An 18,709-nucleotide genomic window follows, 5' to 3' on the forward strand; every position below is an offset into this window, starting at 1 on the left:
ATGTGGGCTAAATCAATATGAAACAAGAATGCAAGGCAGAGCAGGGTTCTTTAATATATTATGGTTTATTATTCATCACAACTGTCATTATCATTAATTAAATACATAATGTGTAGATTTTCTGCAGGTAAGGAATGCATTTCATTATCTAGGATTTTATTTTCCACCAATAACAGTTCCATGTAAACTTAAAATAAAAGACACAGTTGGGGAGAAAGCAATGACAAAATTGAAAAACATAAAAGCAACAAACTTCTAAAAAATCTAATCAGTGGGACGCTCCCGATTAAAAGCCAATCAAGCTCAAGGATTTCAGGACCAAAGCAGAAATATTGCTCTATCCTGATTGGTTCTGTAGCATTCTTAGGGTTCTCCAACATTCTCGGGGTTCTCCAACTTCTAATTATTGCCATGAACACTACTGATCTCAGCAGTGGCATTGCTGGCCGTCAGTGCTGCTATTTGACAACATGCTTAGTGAACAGTAAGGTTTGCATAAACATGTTCAAGTCATCTTCGCCGACTCTACTCTGATCCAAGTGATTCTGAGAAGACTGAAAGCAAAATGTGGGGGAAGAAGGGGGAAAGCAGAGGCTTCAGAAAATAACATGAGTTCGGGAAAAAAAACAGTGAACACAAAGGACATTTTGGCTACGATTACACTAAAGACCCTCCTCTCCTACAAAAACAGTACAGAGAATCAGCGTTGACAATCAACGGTTTCCACCAAGGAATGGTGTTACAGTAACTAACCGACACTATCCATCTAATGTACAGTATAGATACGTTACATAACACTGTGTGAGTGGGTTAGGGAGTTATTAAAACATCATCATGGTGGTTGGTTACAACATACTAGCAAAGACAGACAACTTCAGATCTTCAATTACAACCCGTCTCAGAGTTGACTAAACGCCTCCCAGTATCTCATACAGTACTTTATGACCTTCGGCTCACTCAAATTATGTCATATCTGAAATACTCATGTGAATCTTAGTTGATTGGTTGATGGTCATTCCCCTGTTCTTCAACCACTGTCAGGTTTAATACTGTAATAAGGTAAATGGAGAATTGTGGACCTAACATTACCCATAGCAACCACAGTAAACTTGAAATATGAAATGACATAAATAGGATTTCTTAGAAGATGAAGACAAATGTGCAATAATGAAATCAAAACAGCCATACCAGTATCAAAAAAACAAAACAATACTTAACTCCTTAAATTGGGCTTCACATCGCCAGCCATCCTTCCAGTTAACCAGGTGTCCTTTACTCGCATAGAAAAATAGCAGTCAGATCCAAAATAAAGAATAATACATATATAATATCTGATTAAATTAACCAACTTTGTACATAAATACATCAGAGCTTGAAGGTCAGAGTTCAGAGGTTAATGCTACATTGGCACACCTGACCCGCCCAGCACAAAGTGGCTTCCTATGGGTCCTAAAGGCGCAGGTGTAAGAGGTGAAACTATCCCATAGAGATGGAAAGAGGCCTCATCATTGTATCCGTGCCATTATGGCATCTGTGACAGCTTCATTGAGGCAATCTCCATTTCAAAGTAGTCAATTTTCTTCTTCCCGATTGGCTGATCCCCCCCGATGACCTGGTTGCACAACTCCAACAGGGTCACCAGTAGGGATCAGTCAATGAAGTTGGACGTCCCACCCAGTTGACTACATTCAAATGGTGGAAGCCCTCATGGCCCTGCTCATGCTAAAACAGCCTTTTGGCCACTAGAGGCCTCTATTATTCTCTATGAACTATCCAGATGAGATTCAACAACCTACCTACCTACCAAACAGGAGTGATCAACTTAAGTTTCTCAAATCACTAAATAGATCACATTCCAATGGGTTAATTTACTAAAAGCCTCACCCTTATTAACATTTGGCTAAATAAAATATAGATTATTTCATTTACCACAAGCAAAAAAATAACAATGGACATTTGGTCTGATGGGCAGATTCAGAGTTGTCATTGAATGTAGAAGGACCCTCCCTCGCTAAACTACCAGTATCTATCATCATCTCCCACTATAAACACACTCAAGAGAAACTTGAAAAGACAAAAAAAAAAAGTACATTCTAAAATGAAATCACACCGTGTTGTTAGGGAGGTGCCACCCTGATCCATGCATGTCTGTCTGTCAAGGCTCAGAATGTCATGTTCATTTCTCCCTATCGCATTGTACATCTCTCCATTTACCTGTTGGGATTATATTCCTCTGTCACTGGTCAGAGGACTAAAGATCAATAGATGAGAGAAAGGGGGGAGAAAACAAGCAACTCAATAAAGAGGTAGACAAAGACATGAGAGAAAGAGCAGAGAAAATGGGTGGCAATATTGAACGGTAACTCAGCTCACTACGCTACTAAGGCACACACTCACACAACACTTAACACTACAATAAATAGGTCCTCCCAGACATCCAAATACCATAGTACTACCAGCAATCACGGTCTTCAGTGCCTGGGTTTGACATATTGTTTAAATGGTTTACTTTTATTTGTAGGCATTCCGGTTGGACATCTGAACACAAACTGAACACGACAGGGCATTATGGGGAACGACTCAACTCCCACCTACTCTATGTCCAAAGGCTCGTCTGTCCACCAGCTTTAGTCTGATAAAAACTAAATAAAATAAAAAACTAAAATGAGAAAACAGGTGTGTGATCTTGGGAGATCCATTGTGAACCACACAGACAATTATTCAGTTGCAAAAGGTGCCCCATCTTAATTATTCAAACTCATTGATGAAGTAAGCATGGGGGTGTATGGGGGGGCATGACCCCTGGGGTGCTAATAAAACCATGATCCAGATGTCTCCTGACTATATGTAGTCCTCAAGATGCACTATACAGGAGGCCTTCTCCTTTTCTCTCTCTCGTTCTACTTCTGGGGGTCTTTTGTTTCCATGTCCTCTTTTTTTCCTTCTCCGTTTTCTTTCTGAAGGAAAACAGGAGAAACTAGGCAGAATCTCTTGGTGCTGTGGCTCCATTCTTCTCCTCTGCCTCTCCTCCCCCTCTGTCCTTTTTCTTCCCCCCCTTCTCCTTTTTCTTCTCCTTCTCTGCCCGCTCCTTCTCCTTCTTCTGGCTCTCCTTGTCTGCTTTGTCCTTCTTCTTCTCCTTCTCTTTCCTCTTCTCCTCCTCCTTCTCTTTCTTCTTGTCTTCCTTGCTCCTCTTCGTCTTCCTGTCATCCTCTCCTCCTGTAGCTGCTGCTGCGCCTCCTCCTCTCCCTCCGTCTGGGAACGGGGGCAGAGGCGTGTTGTTAGCGGTGGGTGATGGGATTGTGGGTGTGATCTGCTCAGAAGTAACTTTGGGGGAGAGGGTGTTTGGTGGTGTATGGTGTACTGGGGCTGATGCACCAGGCTGGCTCTGTGCTGAGGTCTGGGCTGGGCCAGAAGAGGGGCCTGGACCAGACCCAACCAAAGGACTCTGAGAGGCAGGAACCCTAGCTACAGAGCCACTAGACATGGGTGGTTTGTGGGCGGGGCCTCTGGGTGGGCTTGAAGCTGCCGCTGAGGGGTTCTGTCGCTGCATGGCCTCCATCCCAGAGGCCCCAGAGAAGGAGCCCTTCTTCTGAGAGAGGAAGGGAGTTTTGGACTTGCGGAAGCCGGGGAGGGAGAGCAGGCTGGAGGAGGCCCTGAGAGGCCCTGGAGGGGGGATGGACCCCAGGAAGGAGAAGCTACCCCCGGAGCTGATGGCGGAGGCCCGACGCTTGTGCTCGTGGATGTCCCGTGTCCCGTGGAGCCTTCGGACAGGCTGGTGGGTCAGTTCGCCCCTGGACTCCCTCCACTTCCTTACCTGAATACTGCACTCCCTCTCGATCAGAGCCTCGGTGACTGCCAGGGACACCACCTACACACAGACAGAGACATACAGAGGAAGTCATCAAACCAGATCTAGACACACAGACAGTGAAACGTCAGTTGACTCGTGTCAATGAGTCAGAGTAGGAGTATGTTTAGAACACATGTATGTGTGTGTATGTCTGTGTGTGTATACACTGTTTACAGTCTCACCTCCTGCACCAATAGGTCCTCTCTGACAGACTCAGGTGGGATGTTCCGGAGGCGCTCCATGGTTTCGTACATGCCCTGGACCTCCCGCAGTTTATCTACCGAGCCAAGCATCTGTTTGAGCAGCACCAGGCCCACACGGAACACTATCTTCACTCCTAGAAAACAGCACAGTTAGCTAATAGTTAGCCACAGCATCATGTGCACTGTGTGTGTGTGTCTTACCCTCACAGAAGAACATGTCCCACACACGTAGCACACAGGACCACGGCAGGGTGCGTGAGAAGACACACATGAACCACTCGGTCATGTAGAGAATGGGGTCTATCTTAAACTTCTTCAGGTGACGGTAGGCCATGGGACAGACACGACGTAGCAGAGAGAAGAAGATCTCTCCATCCAACTGGATTGCTTCCTAAAACAATGAGGAGTTGGCTCAGTGTACACCGAAGAAGAAGATGGTGTGTGTGTGTTCGTTCATTTACTCACCAATCCAGCACTATAATATCCAGGCAGGTACGTCTCACAGATCTGCACCAGACACCAGAAGGCATGCTGCAAGTTGGGAATATACACATTATACCACATTATAAACACCTAACCCCATCCCACTACTTCATCATTCTAGAACATTGTTCCCATTCCCAGTCTCCTCCACAGTCCCCCTCCCTCCCTCTGTGTCCCCCAGCAGACCCTCACCTCTGCAGGCATGTGCATGAGCAGGACAGCAGCCACCGGGGCCTGAGCCTGGCAGTATCCCTCTTCAGGTCTGTACACTGTGTAGGCTTTCAGTACCCGGTACAGATCCTGCTGCCTGGAGGCCACACCAGAAGAGAACAGACAGTTAGCACACATGCACTCAAAGTACATTTTTATTGTACATGTCAGCGTGCTCTACATGGACTGAACAAATCCTATTATACGTCAGTAAAGCATGGTCATTTACCCGTGTCCACCGCGAGCAGCAAACATCTCATGGAAGGGGAACTGTCTATGCAGGTCCTTCTCTATAATGTCCAACCATTTAGGGTCTCCCTGCTCCCTCTCCAACTCCTACAGAGATTAAGAGAGAAAGAAATGTTCAGATCATTTCTAATTGAGCAACTTTAAAGCAACATATCTAGTTGGAGCAGCATAATATGGAACAGGACTGAGTATAACTAGGCCTTTAACAAAGCATGTCTGTCAGAGTGAAAGCAGAGAAAGGGAAGGAAAAAGGGTTTATCTGATATGATCTGTCCAGACCCCCAGGTCTGTGAAGGTAGACCCAGCCAGGCTGGGTAACTGCCCAGGATAAGAGGCTTAGAGCTGGGGAGGTCTCTGCGCCCCCTAATAAACACCCCTGGAGATCTAACTGGTCGAACGAGCCACAACTCCTCCCCATCACATTAACTTCTGTTACAGTTAGTCTGTCTACCTAGAGGTCACTGAAAAACTTCTGTACTCAAATACGTTCTTTGACTACAATGACCCTAAATACAGTTTGACTACAATGACCCTAAATACAGTTTGACGACAATGACCCTAAATACAGTTTGACTACAATGACCCTAAATACAGTTTGACGACAATGACCCTAAATACAGTTTGACGACAATGACCCTAAATATAGTTTGACTACAATGACCCTAAATACAGTTTGACTACAATGACCCTAAATACAGTTTGACTACAATGACCCTAAATACAGTTTGACGACAATGACCCTAAATACAGTTTGACGACAATGACCCTAAATACAGTTTGACAACAATGACCCTAAATACAGTTTGACGACAATGACACTAAATACAGTTTGACAACAATGACCCTAAATACAGTTTGACTACAATGACCCTAAATACAGTTTGACTACAATGACACTAAATACAGTTTGACTACAATGACCCTAAATACAGTTTGACTACAATGACCCTAAATACAGTTTGACTACAATGACCCTAAATACAGTTTGACGACAATGACCCTAAATACAGTTTGATGACAATGACCCTAAATACAGTTTGACTACAATGACCCTAAATACAGTTTGACTACAATGACCCTAAATACAGTTTGACTACAATGACCCTAAATACAGTTTGACTACAATGACCCTAAATAGAGGCTGTGGGAATGATGGCCTCGGATTTGAATTGGTGAAGAGTACATAGGCAGAGTTAGTCTTTTTTGAGTGTCTGCTTCACAATAGACATGTTTTGCATAGTGGAAGTGTGAGTATGAAGACAGAAAGGGTGTGGGTTAGTGGCAGTACCTCAAACTTGCCGGGGTTGGAGTCCAGGAGCTCCTTGCTGTTGGAGAGCAGCTGCCAGGCTTTAGCCCTGAGAGAAGAGGGGATCCCCTTCCTACAGCGCAACTTCACCTGGAACACACACATACACTTATGTTATACTCACATACAATGTATGTAATAGATATACAATCTCATACCATACATAGACAGATGTAGCTAAGTACCTTTTGGAAGCGTCTTGAGACCCATTTGTCCCAATTGTTGAACATGTCCAGCCATTTCAGCTCTCTCTGCCGTGCTACATCAACTCTGATGTCCTTATCACTGTAACACATGGAGAAAGAGTTAACAACACCAAGACACACATGCATGCCAACCACACTGGGCATGTAAGACGGTGTATTTATTGCTTTCCAGGGATTTTTTTGCCATTGAAATCCTTGGGCAGGGCACCTAATTATTATTTTTATATATAATATATTTTCAGGATGGAAAAACGCTTCCGCTGTCAACGTAAACGATTTAAACCAGATCGGATTACTGAGACTGCCAATGTTTGTCCTCCATTGGGCAGCACTTACACTGGTGCTAAGTGTCTGGATTATTCCTTTCATCTGGATGATCAGAGTGTGTGGAGAGCACAGCAGAATGATGCCGCCATCATGGCGATCCACAAGAGTCTGTCTGAAGAAGACTTGAAGAGTCGCTTCAATTAGAAGTTCAGCATACAGCAGACATGCCTGGAAACTGCAGCAGACATGGTGAACCATCCCAATGAAGTGCTGGGAATTTACCTCATGGGACCTTTTCCTCCCAGCCGTGGGAACCGGGAATGCATTTTTATTGGTGGTAGTGGACTACCACACACACTGGTTGGAGTCGTTTCCCCTCCGCAAAGTCACTGCATCCGCTATTGCTCTAATTCCACGAAGAGAGGTCTTAACCAGATTCGTGATTCCAGACCAAATTCTCTCTGACCGAGGTCTGCGGCTCACATCAGGAATCTACAAAGAGCTCAGTACCTACTGGGGTGTAGCTGGCAAGCTGACCACGACCTACCATTCTCAGACCAACCTGACAGAGGGTAAACCGCACCTTGAAGGAGATGATTACTTCATTCAAGGGGGATCAGCACCCAAGGTGGGATCAGTATTTTCCGAGTTTCGCTTTGCACTGAAATCCGCAGTCCAGTAGATTTCTGGGGTCACTCCCGGCGAACTCCACCTGGGAAGAACACTAAAAGGTCAGATGGACAGAGTGTTGCAAAGTTTCAACGTTTCACCTGACCGCCCAGCATTTGATGCAGTCCAACAGCACCACACCTTGCGAGCCAGAGTGGAGGCCAGCAGAATCAAAGCCAAACAACGACAGGTCAGAAACTATGACAAACATAGACGAGCGTTTCCCACCAGTCTCACGTCTGGAGTCTCAAGTCTGGATCCATTATCATCTGTCAAAGGCTTCCAAACAGTCCACTGCCAAGATGGAAAGATCCATACTGTGTGGTGCAGCAGTTGGGTCTGTGAACTACTTGGTCTGTTTGGAGGACACTTGGGAAGATGTCAGGACGGTGCATGTTGTTGACCTAAAGCCCTGCTACCCTACTGCAGAGGAGGCAAAAACAACACCTGCAGGAACTCTTCTTGGAGGGGGACTTCCCTGGTTTAGTGTAGGAGAAATCTGAACCTGCCAAAACCTGCATCCTCTCTGTTTCTACAGGCTTTGGCAAAATCCTGCATGGAGTCTTCACCATGCCCTGCCACTTTAAGAGCACATCAGCAGTCAGGAAGGAGGAAATAACGAGAGCTCTTCCAGCTCTCTGTGAAGAACTCTCGGTTGGCGCGTGAGTTTGACAGTGTGTGTAACTCGGCAGAAGTATTGTTCATTTTCAGCATGCTTAGTTGTAAAGTGTTTAAGTCGATCACTGGTGTTACCGCTCTAGGTCGTGGTTGTAATCTTTTGGGACCGCTCCTGTCATTGTTCGCATGGAGTAGTAACTACATTGTTGCGAAGCTTTGAAAAACAAACCATCAGATGTATCAGACATACAGACAGTGTAACTGCCCTCTCATATTCCCTCTATCGCTCCTGTGCTTTTTACTGCAGCAGACTCTCTTTTTATCCTAGATGCTCCTTGAGATGTTCAGTGTCGTTGGACTATTAGTCCCCTGCCAGTCATATTTGGTGACATTTTAGTTATTGTTTATTGTAGTTTTAACTGTATTGATTTTGTGTGGGACTATTTACATTTGGCCAAGAAGATTTTTGTACATTTTAAGGCCTTCTTTGTATTGTCTATGAACACACACTCCACACACCCATTCATACCGCCCCCCCTCTGAGGTAATGCAGAATATTGCGAATCATCTAATGTTGATGACTGGGTTCTTTCTTGTCAATTGTTTCTATGAAGTTGCCTTTAAATTGCTCTGCCATTATTATTTGGTTGGGTTACCCCTGTGCTGTGACATGCGTTTTATATGGTGTCTTAACTTTTCTCTCCACTGGCTATCTGGCAAACAGGCTACACTCTAGGCAGTCTTCTGCTGATGTGCATGGGTCTGGTATGGGTACTCTATCTATCCTACTATTTTCCTTTCAGCAGGGTTAATACCTGCCTGGTGCCCGAAATAAAATCTTCACTAGAGGTCGATCGATTAAATCGGAATGGCTGATTAATTAGGGCCAATTTCAAGTTTTCATAACAATCGGTAATCAGCATTTTTGGACACCGATCACGGCCAATTACATTGCACTCCACGAGGAGACTGTGTGGCAGCCTGACTACCTGTTATGCAAGTGCAGCAAGGAGCCATGGTAAGGTGCTAGCTAGCATTAAACGTATCTTCTAAAAAACAATCAATCTTAACATAATCACTAGTTAACTACACATGGTTGATGATATTACTAGTTTATCTAGCTTGTCCTGCGTTGCATATAATCGATGCAGTGCCTGTTCATGTATCATTGAATCACAGCCTACTTCACCAAACGGGTGATTTAACAAGAGCATTCGCGAAAAAAACACTGTCGTTGCACCAATGTGTACCTAACCATAAACATCAACTCCTTTCTTAAAATCAATACACAAGTATTTTTAAACCTGCATATTTAGTTAATATTGCCTGCCAACATTAATTTATTTTAACTAGGGAAATTGTGTCACTTCTCTTGCATTCTGTGCAACAGAGTCAGGGTAGATGCAGCAGTTTGGGCCGCCTGGCTCATTGCGAACTGTGTGAAGACTATTTCTTCCTAACACAGACAGCCAACTCTACCAAACGGGGGATGATTTAACAAAAGTGCATTTGCGAAAAAAGCACAATCGCTGCACGAATGTACCTAACCATAAATATCAATGCCTTTCTTAAAATCAATACACAGAAGTATATTTTACTAAACCTGCATATTTAGTTCAAAGAAATCCAGGTTAGCAGGCAATATTAAACTAGGGAAATTGTGTCACTTCTCTGACGTGCATGGCACACAGAGTCAGGGTATATGCAACAGTTTGGGCCGCCTGGCTCGCTAATTTGCCAGAATCTTACGTAATTATGACATAACATTGAAGGTTGTACAACGTAACAGGAATATTTAGACTTTCGGATGCCACCTGTATCTTATCTAACGGAACGGTTCCGTATTTCACAAAGAATAAACATTTTGTTTTCGAAATGATCGTTTCTGGATTTGACCATATTAATGACCTAAGGCTCATATTTGTGTGTTATTATGTTATAATTAAGTCTATGATTTGATATTTGATAGAGCAGTCTGACTGAGCGGTGGTAGGCAGCAGCAGGCTCGTAAGCATTCATTCAAACAGCACTTTTTTTCGTTTGCCAGCAGCTCTTCGCTGTATTTCAAGCATTGAGCGGTTTATGACTTCAAGCCTATCAACTCCCGAGACTATGCTGGTGTAACCGATGTGAAATGGCTAGCTAGTTAGAGGTGGGCGCGCTGATAGCGTTTCAATCGGTGACGTCACTCGCTCTGAGACCTTGAAGTAGTTGTTCCCCTTGCTCTGCAAAGGCCGAGACTTTTGTGGAGTGATGGGTAACTTTTGTCGATGTGCTCCTGATTCGAGCCCAGGTAGGGGTGAGGAGAGGGATGGAAGCTATACTGTTACACTGGCAATACTAAAGTGCCTATAAGAACATCCAATAGTCAAAGGTATATGAAATACAAATGGTAGAGAGAGAAATAGTCCTATAATAACTACAACCTAAAATGTCTTACCTGGGAAAATTGAAGACTCATGTTAAGAGGACCCACCAGCTTTCCATATGTTCTCATGTTCTGAGCAAGGAACTTAAAACGTTAGCTTTTTTACATGGCACATATTGCATTTTTACTTTCTTCTCCAACCAAATTGAACGTTTCATTATTTATTTGAGGCTAAATTGATTTTATTGATGTATTATATTAAGTTAAGTTCAGTATTGTTGTAATTGTCATTATTACAAATAAATAAATGTAAAACAATTTGGCCGATTAATCGGTATCTGATTTTTTTTGGTCCTCCAATAAAATCGGTATCAGCATTGAAAAATCATAATCGACCGACCTCTAATCTTTACCCCTCTCTAACAATACTGCTACAAAGGACGTAGAAAATATAATGGACCAACATATATTTAAAAAATGTATAATAGAATCTCTGAGAACTAACATCAGCAAAATAAAAGCTAGAAAAATTACAAAAACAATTAATTGAACAGTATTAAATGTGTTATTATGTTTGAGCAAAAGAACACAGCATTAGAAATGGCAAAATGCATAGAGTTGCAGGTAATTCACCTTAAACTGCAAAAACTTTCTCAGCTCCAAGGCAGAATATGTAGAAACGCAGGAAATTAGCAACATTTTCTCTCAGTTTCATGGCAGAATATGAAGAATTGCAGGAAAGTAGATTTAAAACAGCAAAAATGTATCTCAGTGCCATGGAGAAGTTTGGAGAATTGCAGGAAAGTGTCTTAAAAATATAAAAAAATTGCGGGCCTCTAAAATATAGCCCCACTGACGGGCTGACTGTGCCCCTTGTCACAACCCCTGCCATGCCCACCACTTAAGCAAAAAATTTTATCCAGAAAAAAACCCTGTTATCTAAATATGGATATCCTAAGATTGGATGCAGCCACAGGGTCATGTTCATTCAGTAGATTTCAAACAGGAGCTAGAGTTGTTTTAAATGGAAGCTGTGCGACCTGAGATTCTTTAAAAGGAATACTCATCTACAGATTTATATTATACTTCATATTATATGCTCATTTACAATATTTCTGTCCTACACTACTCTCTCACACACAGACACCCTTTGATAATGACCCTGAAGGGGAACAGGCTTAATCAATACCAAACTAAATCAATAAAACAGAGGAGGAAGTGCACTCAGAGAGACTGTCCGAGGGGAGGGGCAAGATACGTCCTCCAGAAAGAGAGGGAAATGAGTGGCTGGGCGAGGCACAGTCAGTACATATTGTGTCACAAAAGCACTCTCAGCACTATCTATCTGAGTCACACAAAGGAGATGAAGGACAGACCGATAAGTTTAGAGTGGATATAGGGAAGACTGGACAGAAAGGGTGGGGAGGGAAGAGATCATTTAGGGCAAGCTGGGTGACTCGGAGAAGATGACCAAGCCAGGAAAGACGGTTGATTGTCAAAGACTCCAGCCACCCAAGTCAGAGTTCTCTCTGCTTTCGCACGGCAAGCGGCACCAAGTCTGGGACCAAAAGCTCCATAACAGCTTCTACCCCCAAGCCATAAGACTGCTTAACAGTTAATCAAATGGTCACCTGGAGTATTTGCATTGACCCCCCTTTGTTAATGATACGTTTTTGCAATGACTCTCTTGCACAGACTCTGTACACTCACAGGACTCTAACCACACACTCACACATACTACACTGACATTCCAACACACACACATGCATATTGACGCTACACATACACATATCCCTTCCCACTATGCTTCTGCTACTCTCTGTTTAGATCTATGCATAGTCACTTTACCCCTACCTTCATGTGCATATTACCTAAATAACCTCATACCCCTGCACATTGACTCTGTACCCTTTGTATACAACTTCATTAGTTATTTTATTGTGTTACTATTTTTCCTTAAGTTTATTTAGCAAATGTTTTACTTTTTTTCTTCTCTTTTTTTTTTTACTCTGCACTGTTGGTTAATGAAGGACTAGTAAGTAAGCATTTTACGGTAAGGTCTACTACACCTGTTGTAGTCGGCGCATGTGACAATTATAATTTTCTTTAAGAAAGAAAAAACAAACCAGTGTAATTGCCCATTTACAGTCAGAGTGAAGACACAATAGATGTGTATTTTACATGGGTGTGTGCATAGAGTGAGGGCGTGTTTTTGTTTTACCATGCCCACCTGCCCTCGCTGTACTGGGTCCCGCCGAGGAAGCCATATTTGTCAGTGCGTCTGACAGCCAGGCCGTTGATCTCTGAGTCTGACCCGATAGAGCTTCCATCCTCCCCCAGGCCAGACAGAGACTCCAGGGTCCCTGACATCATGCTGGCTGACTCTAGGTAGCTGAGGGTGTCTGGGGCTGGGGCTCTGGGGTAGGGCAGGGAGAAGGAGACAGGTTCCTGGATCATTGGAGGGCTTGGGTGCCCTGCTCTGGAGGGGGTGTTGGGCAGCTCTGCCATTCTGGGAGATTGGCTTGAGGTCTCGGGTATGGGAGACAGGCTGGGGGTATCCAGTTTGGGAGGGGGTTGAGGGTTTGGGTGAGGGTTATGGCTTTCTTTTGGTGGCTGAGGATTTTGTGCTTCAGGGGCTGCAGCTGCTGCTGTTTGGGTGGAGTCTGGAGGAGAGGGAGTGTAAGTGGGGGCAGGAGGAGGGGGAGTGTAAGTGGGGGCAGGAGGAGGGGGAGATTCCACCATAGACTGAGGCTGAGCATAATCAGTAGCAGGATTAGTGTTCACAGTGACATGAACACTGGGGTAGAGATTAGGGGTGAGATTAAGACAAGAGGAGGGGCTGGTAGTCTGCTGTGTTACACCCTGTACCTCTTGCTCACTGTGGGCCTGTGTAGGGCCCTCTGAGGGGCATTTAACAGCTCCTTGCCCCCTTGGTTACTCATTTCCTGCTTTACAGCCAACATTGGGCCGGCACCTGCCTCCATGTCTGTCTCCTTCACTCCTTCCCCCTGGCACAATGCTACATCTACAGGTGGGATGGCAGGAGTACCTAGGGCTATTACAGGTAAGGCGGCAGGTCTCTCTGGGGGTATTAGATGTGGGGGCACTGGAGTCTCTGGAGTTAACGCTGATGAGACGCGTTTGGGGGGACTCGGTGGAGGTCCTCTCCCCCCTCTCTTGGGAGAAGGAAGCGTCTCTCCTGGTACAGTTAATGTCAGAGAAGCTTTGTCACCGTACAGAGAAGACTTGGGGATGGGGTTCTCCTTAGGGGGCTCTGGGGTGGTGCTGCTGGGAGGAGAGGGGGCAGTAGAGGGTATGGGGAAGGAGGGGGCAGCATGTGTGTCACCTATAGCTGGAGGTGAGGGGATTAGGGCAGAGATTTCAGCCATGGCGCCTCCTTATTTTTTCCTTGACAGATGGAAAGAGAAGACAGAAAGGTTTCATGAGAAACCAAAGTTAACAGAACTCTTAATCATGATCACATGGAAACAACCTCTCCACATTTTCATAGTGTATTAGAGTAGATTATGTTGGACTGATGATAATAAATAATACTGAGGCCATCAATCCCTGCCCCACACTTGTTAAACAAGTTTTTCACAACACCAAAAAAGTCCTTGCTGCCACAACGTTAAATGAAGAAGTTGGCTGTATATTTCAAAATCATGGACATTATTTGAGAGATAAGCTTTATTGGCTACTATATTGGTGGGATTGCAGTTTTGAACAGTGGGGAAGATTCTAATAACAGACAATGAAAACCAGATAAAATGTAACAAACACAGTTCCCTATATCTGAAAGAGGACATTGGACATTCATTACACACCTACCCCCTACTCTATGTCTTCTATTTGATATTTAGTTAGTGGACATGGATTTGGATTTTTCGAATTATTGCCCATTTGGGTATTTTCAACAAGCACCATCTCCACAATACAGTAACAATACAGTAATAGGTAGAATTATGCATGTCTATCTGAGGTTTCGCTTAATGTTGTTCAATATGATGATTTGACCTGTGTTATTTACTATACCCAAACCCACCTCTTCATTTTTGCCCAATATCTATCCAGTGTCATCGGACACTGAAAATCCACGAACAATCTACAGAGCTGGATGTTGACAATGACATGTCTACAATTCAAATACATTGTAGAATACATTCATTAAAAAGACTGCCTGGCCCTTACGATCAACTCAGGTGTGGCCACAAACAATATCAAGTGCATGCACTAACAAGCACAACAGTCAGACAAAATTACCTTCGCTAGCAACCACCGATGCAGTAAAGTATTTCTTCTACCAAGATTACGGACAATATTATATTTATATTTCGCTGTGATCTAAGCAGGTTGGTTTGCTAACTCGCGTCAGCCAACACGCTAACTACCTAGCTACTATATATACCTAAAAACGAACGATTGTGTTTTCATATCCTCTCGATGCCTCATTCAAAGCGACACAACTTCCCAATTCAACCACAGGAAAATTATATTGTTGCCTAACAGGCATCTTAGTTTTTTAGTTAACTAATGGTCCACTCCCCTCCCTGACGTTGGGGCCCTGCCTGACCATTGGGTCCACGGCCTTGCCCATCCGCTTCCCTCGATATAAACTCTCTCGTGTAAACTTACCCACGGCCCGCGTGTCTACGTGATCCGTCCGCCTGGACGCCCAGGGCAGGGGGTTTGTCCGCGGGCCCCCCACAGTTCCGGTCCGCTAAGCTCCTCCGTTCAATGAAAGCACGACAATGAGAAGCTGGACTGTCCAGGCAACAAAGGGAAAATAAATAGACAACGGCTGAGCAGGTTAGGAGGCGCAATGTCCCCCAGAACTAGCTAGTTAGCCTAGCTTGCTGGCTAATGATGTTAGACGGGTGTTGTTAACCTAGCTGTGTGTTTGGGTTACTCTCTGGCATAACTGCAGAGAGTTTAAATCTTACAGATGTATATCATTTTACGACCAAATGGTATTCCTTTCTCCCAAACTATCCTTTACAATCAGTGTGGTCGTGCTGCTGTAAGACATTTAGCACAAATCGCCTGCATTTCCTCCTGCTGACAGCCACGTGCGCGCTCCTGTTAGTGCGATCGGGCACTCACACGTATAGGCATAATCGGGACCATCTGTCAACACGGGTGCAGAACATGGCACAGAAAATAATAATATCAGGTTAAACTAGAACTAAGTACATAGTATTTGTCTCAAATAATCTTTCATTTTCAAATATGTTGTTGAATCTGTATATGCACCATTTGATTGAACTAAACTATCTTCTGTTTTTTCACGGTAGCATACATTTGCCGGATTGTCGCTGTCTCTCAGTACTCCGCTTCCCTCTGCTGTTGGTATGAGGCCATTACTTTTTAGAATTATACCGACATCTCTACAATTTAACAGCAGGTAGCACAAGACTTTAAGATCAGTATGATACCAGTAGGTGGCATAAGATATCAACATTAACACGTTGTAAAACAAACTGTGTTGCCAATTGACTGACTTTTCAGTTCCAATCATTACCATGAACATAATGTACATTATCGATGAAGTATGCATTATGATACATCATTCTACAAATATATTGTCGTAATCCTGTAATATCCAATGTTCTCCCCAAATCGTGGCTGAACAAGGATATGGTAAATATACAGTACCAGTCAAATGTTTGTGCACACCGACTCATTCCAGGGTTTGTCTTTATTTTCTATTATTTTCTACATTGTAGAATAATAGTGGAGACATCAAAAAGATTAAATAACACATATGGAATCATGTAGTAACCAAAATATGTTATATTTGGGATTCTTCAAAGTAGCCACCTTTTTCCTTGATGACAGCTTTGCACGCTAAGGGCATGCTTACTTACAAGCCCATAACCAACAATGCAGTACAAGAAACATTTAGAAATATTTCCTAAATGTATTTCCTACCATTTTTATAAAAAGTAACACAGTAAGATTACATAACAATTACGAGGCTATATACAGGGGGCACCGGTACCAAGTCAATGTGCGGAGGTACAGGTTAGTCGAGGTAATTTGTAGGTAGGGGTAAAGTGATTATGCATAGATAATAAACAGTGAGTACCAGCAGTGTAAAAACAATGGGGGGCCAATGTAAATAGTCCGGGTGGCCATTTTATTAATTGTTCAGCAGTCTTTTGGTACCCAGATCTGTGCATCGACTTCGACCTCATGGCTTGGTTTTTGCTCTGACATGCACTGTGAATTGTGGGACCTTATAATGACAGGTGTGTGCCTTTCCAAACCATGGCCAATCAATTGAATTTACCCCAGGTGGACTCCAATCAAGTTGTAGAACCATCTCAAGGATGATCAATGGAAATAGGATGCACTGTAGCTCAATTTCGAGTCTCATACAAAAGGTTTGAATACTTATGTAAATAAGGTATTTTTATTTTTAATAAATGTTCACAATATTCAAAAAATCTGATTTTGCTTTGTCATTATGGGGTATTGTGTGTAGATTGATGAGGGGGGAAAAGTATATAATCAATTTTAGAATAAGGCTGTAACGTAACAAAATGTGGAAAAGGGGAAGGGATCTGAATACTTTCCAGATGCACTGTACATTTGACATCCACAGTAGTACCATGCACAACAGAGGAGGCTGGTGGGAAGAGTTATAGGAGGACAGGCTCGTAATAATAGCTGAAATGAAATTAATGGAACGGAGTTAAACACGTGGTTTCCATGCGTTTGATGTTCCTTTCATTCTATTGTGTACTTTGTAGGGTTTGGAAGTCATAAGCGTTACTCAATTGTTATTGTCATTGATCCAACCCAGCCACTTACAACTCTGAGTAAAGCTCAACTAGCACAGGTCTTATTTATTTATTTATTTTATTTGTTCACCTTTATTTATCCAGGTAGACCAGTTGAGAACAAATTCTCATTTACAACTGCAACCTGGCCAAGATAAAGCAAAGCAGTGCGACACAAACAACAACACAGAGTTACACATGGAATAAACAAGCGTACAGTCAATAACACAATACAAAAAAAGTCTATATACAGTGTGTGAAAATGACATGAGAAGGTAAGGCAATAAGTAGGCCATAGTATTTGCATGTGTAAATATTTAGAAGATTGCTATGGAGAAACCAATCCAACGGGGGACACCTGACATGTCGTAGATTAGGATGGAATCCCTGACTGTTTACAAGGGAACTCCCTGGTTACTGGGTAGCCTCTCCTTCTTTCTTAAGTCTTCCCCTCATTCTTCCCTTTCAAGTTTATGTGGTTTAGAGCATTCTCTCTCTGCACGACTGAAATTGTATCAAAAAAGAGGCTGCACCGCTGTTGTGACATAACACATTGTTTGCTGTAACATCCCTCTGGCTCTCAACCCTCACAGTGTTCGGTTCCACCACTAGAGCTGGAAGTATTTACTTTGATTCTAGAGTCTGACAAAATGTTTCCATAATATCAACATGGTTGCATAGTTGTTCTGCATTACAAAACAACATCTGTGTAATCTCCATGGTAACTTGACATTTTTTCTCTACAATGACTCACTCTGGTTTGTAACTAGGACACACCATTGACATAATGAGGTTAGAGAGAACGTAAAGAATGTGTAATTAATGTTTTAAACCTTGTGTTCCATGTGTTCCTCCATTTTGTTTCTCTTGCCATTTCCGAGGTCACCATAGTCACTATGTGTTCCTGGACCTAGGCAGTTTCCAGGGAAGAGCTTGTGTAGTGTATTTTAAATTCTTGCTTGAGAAATAGTTTTTTGCTAAAAAGCAATTTTATGGGAATATATTACAGTAAGGTACTTAATCATTACCCAGAAATGATTTGATATTGATATAAAAACGACTGCATTGGGCCTTTAACAAAATCTAAAACAAACTGAGCAGGGCCAGACTAATGCATTTGGGGCCCCAAATATATGGGAAAACGGAAAGCTAGCTAAATATTGAATTTGAATATTCAATTAAATTGAAATTGAATTTTAAAATGGAATGCAATTTTCATTCAATTCAGTTCATATTATGAATTCTATGATTACATTTATACATTACAAATTCTAAGATATAACATTAAAATGTAATATCGTAATATAAGTTCAAAATTATGGAATTCAAATACAGTTTCTGTTGGCAGTGAAATTGCTCCATATCTATTAATCAATTTACCACCTGGTGATATCACCAGGCAAGCTGAAACTCCCACCCATGCAAACCTGCTGATTAGGTCCTATGTAGATTGTATTTTCAACCAGAAAGTATCAGGAAATTATACTGAACACAT

General features: G+C 42.9%; 1 protein-coding gene across 2 annotated transcripts; it reads right to left on the reverse strand.

Moving 5' to 3' along the window:
* Positions 1–46: 46 nt before the first annotated feature.
* On the reverse strand, positions 47–15,521 carry LOC118372542 (TBC1 domain family member 10A-like). Of its 2 annotated transcripts, none has more exons than XM_052519187.1 (10): positions 15,065–15,521; positions 12,660–13,837; positions 6,487–6,586; positions 6,284–6,391; positions 4,976–5,082; positions 4,729–4,843; positions 4,519–4,584; positions 4,255–4,444; positions 4,033–4,187; positions 47–3,868 (listed from the first exon to the last, which is right to left on the reverse strand). In XM_052519187.1, the coding sequence occupies exons 2-10, from the start codon at positions 13,169–13,171 to the stop codon at positions 2,978–2,980; spliced, it is 2,244 nt and encodes a 747-aa protein (XP_052375147.1). In that variant the 5' UTR covers positions 13,172–13,837; positions 15,065–15,521; the 3' UTR covers positions 47–2,977. The 2 variants fall into 2 exon arrangements, with proteins under 2 accessions (XP_052375147.1, XP_052375146.1); XM_052519186.1 differs by having other exon boundaries at positions 12,651–13,837.
* Between the last annotated feature and the right edge of the window lie 3,188 nt (positions 15,522–18,709).

This window comes from Oncorhynchus keta, chromosome 5 (assembly GCF_023373465.1).
Source record: "Oncorhynchus keta strain PuntledgeMale-10-30-2019 chromosome 5, Oket_V2, whole genome shotgun sequence".
NCBI classification, from domain to species: domain Eukaryota; kingdom Metazoa; phylum Chordata; class Actinopteri; order Salmoniformes; family Salmonidae; genus Oncorhynchus; species Oncorhynchus keta.

What these genes read in the sequence shown, in the direction of transcription:
- LOC118372542 (XM_052519186.1), bottom strand. Translation starts at nt 13,171, where the DNA reads ATGGTGGAATCTCCCCCTCCTCCTGCCCCCACTTACACTCCCCCTCCT. An exon ending in AGCGAGGGCAGGTGGGCATG is followed by an intron (nt 6,587 to 12,650) that starts GTAAAACAAAAA and finishes CATGTGTTACAG; the next exon opens with TGATAAGGACATCAGAGTTG. An exon ending in CCAACCCCGGCAAGTTTGAG is followed by an intron (nt 5,083 to 6,283) that starts GTACTGCCACTA and finishes TAATCTCTGTAG; the next exon opens with GAGTTGGAGAGGGAGCAGGG.